The following is a 7,120-nucleotide window of genomic DNA, read 5'->3' on the forward strand; positions in this document are numbered from 1 at the left end:
AGGATGGCTCACTCCTGTAATCCTAGCACCTTGGTAGGCCAAAGCAGGAGGATTGCTTGAAGCCAGGAGTTTGAGACCAGCCTCAGCAACATGACAAAACTCCATTTCTACCAAAAAATACAAAAATTAGCCAGATGTGTGGCATGCACCTGTGGTCCCAGCTACTCAGGAGGCTGAGGTGAGAGGATCACTTAAGCCTGAGTGACAGAGGTTGCAGTGAACTGAGATCACACCACCGCACTGCAGCCTGGGTGACAGAGTGAGACTCTGTATCAAAACAAGAGACAGAGCCACTCCAAGATGCTTTTTCTTTGTGTTGGGCAGTTAAGTAGGTCAGTTAACCAAACAAAGGATAATTTGAAAGTTCTCCAAAGCAGCCTGTGCAAAATATCTCTTCCGTCTTATACCACTAACAACTAAAATGTTGTCACTACTAGAGGCTCATTCAGACTGGTCTTTCTCAAAAGGCACACAGGCCTGGGAGGGCAGTGTGGTTTTGAAACATGCCAGCCAGCTGAATGCAAGTTGATAAGCAAAGATAATAGTGCAGTGAGCCAACAAGGGGGAAATGCCTGGATACAGTATCACAGGGAGGTTCTGACCAAGTGAAGAGAAAGACTGGAGCCCAGAAAGGAAGTGGAAGGACAGAAGCAGACGCTCAAAGAGAAGCAGAGTGTGAATCAACTTCACAGGTTTGCCTGGGGCTGGCAGCAATCCAATAAACAACAGAGTGGCTGACAGCAGAGAGAGGCGTTTGCCACTGCCTTGTCAGAATGGAGTGAATGGAGTGAATGGAGAGTGTGGTTACGGACGTTAGAGAGAAGAGTAGGAGAGAAAAGGCAAACAAGAGGAAATATAATTAGGGCTTTGGTAAGGAAGCGGGAACTAAGGAAGAGGCTAATCAGTAAACTGATTCAGCTATGATCAAACAGACAGGAAATGAAACAATCAGAAGGCAAGGGAGAGAGGAAGGACTAGCCTGATGTGGCCATCAAGTGCCAGAAGTTAACTTTTCCTTACCATCTCATAACCTCTTTCCCACCTTTCATCATTTTGCCCTTCTTCATCCTTTGCTACACTCACATACTATCTCATCTCAGTTCCTAATTACTTGTCTGAGAAGCAGATAGTCACATAAGACATGTGGTCTCACATCCTTTCATGTCAATCTTGTACTGTGCCTCAGCCTCATCGCAAGTTACACAAAAAATGAAACTATTTCATCTTTCTCTTTATTCTGACAACATTATGACATTAAATAAAGTCCAAGAGGTATTGGGTTAGTCCTTGTTTGGTCTCTGGTGATTTAGATAAGGCAGAACAGAGCCCCCAGGAATGTATTATCTCAAAAAGTAGCAGCTGCTGTGCAAAGTTCTAAGGCCCAAGTCAAATCCTGGGCACCTCCAGGTGGTAGGGCATGGGCTCCAGCTCTTGTATAAGAAAGAACAGAAATGAGAACAGCTTTATTATGTAGTGCCAACGTCTCACTATGCTCACACCTGTGATCCCAGCTGTGAGAAGAGGATCTGGCACTAGAAGGGTCTAGTGGAAGAAAGTGGGAAAGGTGAAGGATAGAAATCTTTTCCTTTCTGCTACAACCTAAGGACAGAGGCACGTGACTCCAGCAAGGGGTCAAAGAAGGTAGCAGCTACTTGGATCTTGTGTGAGAGACGCCAGACCACTCCAGGGCAGGTCAACTGGCTTTGTCAGGGAGTGGAATGCTGGTCATAAGAATGGAGACCAACTGTTCCAATTTCTGCGCAGCTTGTTTGCCAGCCGCTAATACTTCTTCGTGGTTGGCCTTCTCCAAGCTTTCATAATCCATGATGACCTTGTTGGTGATGAGTGAGAAGCCGAAGACTCGAAGTCCACAGTGCCGTGCAACGATAACTTCTGGTACTGTACTCATGCCTGATGGTGAGAAAGATGGAAACCAACTGTCAGGATCCTCAAATAACTCTTTTCCTTGCTCTTTAGCCTCACTTTCAACAAGAATTAAAAATCTCAAAAAACATCCAAAGATGGCCAGGTGCAGTAGTGGTTCATGCCTGTAATGGCCAGGTGCAGCGGTTCACACCTGTAATCCCAGCACTTTGGGAGGCCAAAACAGAAGGATGTCTTGAGCCAAGGAGTTTGAAACCAGCCTGGGCAACATAGCGGGACCTTGGTTCAAAAAATAAGTAAAATTAGCCAGGTGTGGTAGTGTATGCCTGTGGTCCTGGCTACTCAGGAGGCTGAGGTGGGAGGATTGTTTGAGCCCAGGCAGCTAGAACTGCAGTGAGCTAGAGATGGTGCCACTGCACTCCACTCTTGGCAACAGAGCAAGGTCCCACCTAAAACAAATCCAAAGAAGCAGCTAAATTATTGTTGAGGTATGTTCTTCTGTATTGCCTAAAATAAATACACATTTCTTACAATCACCAATGCAATGCTTCATTTCTGTATTTGTTGCAATTTTGAAGTCAATCCTAATGATAGAGTTCCATCTTACAGCTAGAGGTACAGAAGGTGGCTATAGTGAATTTTTTAGAATTCTTAGAAACAGTCATCAAATTGGCCAGGTGTAGTGGGTCACGCCTGTAATGCCAGCATGTTAGGAGGCCTAGATGGGCGGATCACCTGAGATCACAAGTTCAAGGACCAGCCTGGCCAACATGGTGAAACCTCGTCTACTAAAAATACAAAAATTAACTGGGTTTGGTGGCACACGTCTGTAATCCCAGCTACTTGGGAGGCTGAGGCATGAGAATTGTTTGAACCTGGGAGGCAGAGGTTGCAGTAAGCCAAGATTATGCCACTGCACTCCAGCCTGGGCGACAGAGCGAGACATTGTCTCAAAAAAAAAAAAAAAAAAAAAGATAAAAGAAACAGCCATCAAATCATGTATAGGTCATTCATTAGCACTGCAGCTATTAACCCCTTGGTGCTTTGTAAGGAGATTTGATGCTACACCAAATCTCACCACTTTGTATTTCAAGAAGTCAGTTTAATTCACCCTTCCCTGAAATCAGATCCTCTCAGTCCAGTGAGTCCTGTTATCTCCTACTCCTTCCCATTCCCATTTTGCTAAATCCCTCCCTCTTCAAGCCTCCAGCCAAATTCCCCTTCTCACCAACAGCATCTGCTCCCAGCTTCTGCAGCAGACGAGATTCTGCCACGGTCTCAAAACTGGGGCCTGCCAGCATCACATAGGTGCCTTCCTGTAGCTCACGTTGCTCCCCCATTTGTTTCCACATACTGAGAGCCCTCTGCCTCATAGTCCGGTCATAGGCATCAGACATGGCAGGGAAACGAACTCCAAACCTAGGACACAGGTTGAATTATCTCACATAAATGGAATTTTAAAAATTCTCCCAAGGCTCCTAGAGAAGTCCTTAAATCCTACCCATCTGAAAAAAACAGAGTAAGATACATACCTTTCATCATTGGGCCCTCTGAGAGGGTTCTGACCACTGAAACCAGGTAGGTTGATATGGTCACGGATCAGCATGATATCTCCAACCTCAAACTTGGGGTTCAGCCCTCCTGCTGCATTGGTGACCACCAGGGTGTCCACACCCAGAAGGTGGAACACCCTCACTGGGAATGTCACCTTCGAAACAAAAGATCAGAAAAAAATTTTACAAAATTTCATCAATCCAGCTACACGGAAATGCATGATATACATCGTGAAAGAAAAGGAAGAAGGAGACCAAAAATCCACCTAGCCCAGATAGCTAGGTGGTGAAAGAGGCTAGATAGTTTTCTCCTGCCTCTTCCGGATCCAACCAGCCTAGTCCCCTGATTTACCTTCCAGAGCGAGTACCCTTCATACATATGGAACCTGCCCTGCATCATCACACAGGCTCTGCCATTCAGGAACCCAAACACCAGTCGGCCAATGTGACCTGGCACTGTATACAAAAAAGAAAGAGAAATGAATGGGATTATACTTTCATGCAACACATATCCATTGAGCACCTACTGTGAGTTACTCGCTCTGCTCAAAATGTTAGGATATAATTAAGTAAAAGACTCATTATTATCTCTGCTTTCAGAAAGTTTAAGTCTGGTGGGAGACCCAGGCATTACTCATAATTATACAAGTACAACCTGAGATTAGAGATATGGGGTAAGGATGTTCAGCATGAACATACAAAGAAGGAAGGGCTTTGTAAAGAAATTTCAAGATAATACAAGCCATACTGCCAGAGAGTAAAAAGTGAGTAAAAAAAAGTAGATACTCAGAAATGGAAGGTTCAATACCACATGCTGTCACTTATAAGTGGGAACCAAATGTATACATATGGACCTACAGAAATAATAGACACTGGGGACTCGGAAGTGAGAAAGTGGGAGGGGGATGAGGGATGAGAAATTACCTAATGAGTACAATGTTCACTGCTCAGGTGATGGTTACACTAAAGCACAGACTTCACCACCATGCAGTATATCCATATAACAAAACTGCATTGTACCCCTGTGAATCTATAAAAATCAAAATAAACAATAGGCCAGGTGAGGTGCCTCACCACTGTAATCTCATCACTTTGGGAGGCCAAGACAGGTGAATCAAGAGGTCAGGAGTTTAAGACCGCCCTGGCCAACATGGTGAAAACCCATCTCTACTAAAAATACAAAAATTAGCTGGGTGTAGTGGCACATGCCTGTAATCCCAGCTACTCGGGAGGCTGAGGTGGGAGAATCACTTGAACTTGGGAGGTGGAGGTTGCAGTGAGCCGAGATCACATCACTGCACTTGAGCCTGGGTGACAGAGTGCGACTCCTTTTCAAAAAAAAAAAAGTGAATGCAGTAATTATAGACCTCTTCAAATTTTTCAAAGTTCTCAAAACATGTATTCTTATATATTGCCCTAACTTAATTACCTACCTCCTCAGTCCAGCAAGCAAGCTCATAGCATACTTACTCTGGCTTCCTAAAGAAGAGGCTACTAAACTAGGGGAAACGAATTTGAACGCATGCAAGTCTCTTTCCTTATGACCCATAGAACAGTCCTACGGGAACATATGTCCATGTAGGGGTGCGGGGGAGTGCAAAGATAACTCCCCGCCGACATAACAACCATTATTACCATTCCCTTATCTGGCAATCTCTTCTAATAGATGGTCAACCTATCCCTTAGGGAATAGGAGAGGGACCAGAACCAAGAGGAAGAGCTGAAGATAGAGCAGCTCATGCAAAAAAACAAAATGAAACAAAAACAGTAATAAAGTTGACATAGGAAACCCAAGTGGCGTATAAAAAATAAACATGTTGATAAGCTTAAAAAAATTAACCCCCTTATCATTTAATGCAGTGCCCTTCTCAGTGGGGGTAGGAGTGGCCAATGGAGCCAACATCACTGCTATCTCCCTTAAAGAAGTATGCCCTTCATTCACCCTCTCTTAATGTTTCCCACACCTTCCCCCTCTGCTCTCCCAGTCTTGTTTCAAAGGGTTTAAAAAAATAGCTATTAAAGGTCTTTTCCTGCCATCAGGTCTTAAAAAAAATTCTTAACTCTCCAGGGAAAAGAAGAAAGAAACCTTAAAAATTAATAAATAAACCAACAGAAGTTAGTTATTTGAGAAATTAAGTCAACCAAATAAATGACCCTTGCCCTTTACTTGGCCCCTGTCACCTGGCCCTCTTCTAAGTCTTAGTCTCAGTCCACTGACACACACATGCCCTGTCTCTTGTGGGATGTCTGCTAGAGGAATCTCCTGAGTCATTCTGACTCACTGTGGGCTTTTCTCCTCTCTTACAATATTTGTCTTCAGTGAAATGCTAGGTCAAGGAGTAGAAACGTTGGCCTCCTTGGTTGTGTCCCACAGAATCCCAATAACATCCCTCAGCCCCATTCCCCGCTTTCACTTGCCAGTACCTGTACTTCGGGGAAAGTTGGGGATTTCACTGTAGTCAAAGATCTGGGCCTCAGTTAATTTATCTGTCAGACCTCCTAATCCAGAACCACAGATTATTGCAACTTGAGGTCGGTGCTTAGTGTGAGACAGAAGCCATTCTGCAGTGTTCTTATAGTCTTCATATGTGTATCTAGGGGAGAAAAAACATCAAGGTGAATTCTGCTCCCATTCCAAGGCCATCACAGACAAATGACCTTTGGTGCAAAAAGGCTGGCAGGTATACTGAGGCAGCAGGGACAGAGAAGTTGGCACAGAGGGAGAGGCCATACTATGCTCACCCATCTACTCAGCCACCCTTCTTTCTGAATCAAGCCCACTACAAGTCTGATATGAAACTCCCTCCATTCCAGAGCCTGGTAAAACTTAATAAAGCCTGTTTCTACTAACAGACCCAACTCCAGTGTTGGATCTACTGAACACTGGCAAGTTGCATACTTATCCTTATGACAAAGGTTTAGAGAGGAAGGAACCAGAGTCTACAGGGAAGTGCAATGAAATAATCAAATTAGGGAGGGTAAAAGGGCTTGACCAGGAGGGAGCCCAACAAGAGTACTCAAAATGGGATTAAGCCCTTCCTGAGGGTGGTGACCACCTAGTAAAATTCCCCTTATTACCTTACCTATTCCCCAAAGACATTCAAAATGTAATTAAGACCAACTACCATGAAGACAGGGATAAACTCAAATTTCCTTTTAACCCTCATCCCTCCAGTTCCTTCCTCAGCCAAAGACTTAAGGGCTAAATTTTTTTTTTTTTTAAACCAATAAAACACAATGGGAACACCCCTGGTAGAGGTCTACATACCATTCTTAGCTCCCTGGATCACAAAGGGGTTAATTCCAGACAAGAAACTAGATAAAGTGCTGTACAAAAAAGCAGACCCAGTCCACAGTACTGGTTGTCAAAAGGCTAAACCAGGACTGACTACACTCATTCTCAGCAGACGCTTGTTAGAAAGATTCTGGCACTCCAGCCTGGTGACAGAGTGAGATCCTATATAAAAAACAAAAAACAAACCAAAAAACGGATTCTGAAGCCCATGTAATTTTGATTTTAAAACCAGGTTTAGGGGCCAGGCATGGTGGCTCATGCCTGTAATCCCAGCACTTTGGGAGGCCGAGGGGGGTTCACAAGGTCAGGAGATCGAGACCATCCTGGCTAACACGGTGAAACCCCGTCTCTACTAAAAATGCAAAAAAAAAAAAAAAAAAAAAAAAAA

The 7,120-nt window shown here is 44.1% G+C and overlaps 1 protein-coding gene across 1 annotated transcript in view; it reads right to left on the reverse strand.

Moving 5' to 3' along the window:
• Window positions 1–301: 301 nt before the first annotated feature.
• Window positions 302–7,120, reverse strand: part of PNP (purine nucleoside phosphorylase) — an 8,761-nt gene continuing 1,942 nt past the window's right edge. The window contains exons 2-6 of the mRNA XM_023186655.2: window positions 5,862–6,031; window positions 3,790–3,893; window positions 3,417–3,592; window positions 3,113–3,303; window positions 302–1,911 (exon numbers count right to left, since the gene is read on the reverse strand). Coding sequence (XP_023042423.1) covers window positions 1,694–1,911; window positions 3,113–3,303; window positions 3,417–3,592; window positions 3,790–3,893; window positions 5,862–6,031 — 859 coding nt within the window. The 3' untranslated portion in view covers window positions 302–1,693. The remainder of the gene's footprint in view (window positions 1,912–3,112; window positions 3,304–3,416; window positions 3,593–3,789; window positions 3,894–5,861; window positions 6,032–7,120) is intronic.

Source organism: Piliocolobus tephrosceles, chromosome 6 (assembly GCF_002776525.5).
Source record: "Piliocolobus tephrosceles isolate RC106 chromosome 6, ASM277652v3, whole genome shotgun sequence".
Taxonomy (NCBI): Eukaryota; Metazoa; Chordata; class Mammalia; order Primates; family Cercopithecidae; genus Piliocolobus; species Piliocolobus tephrosceles.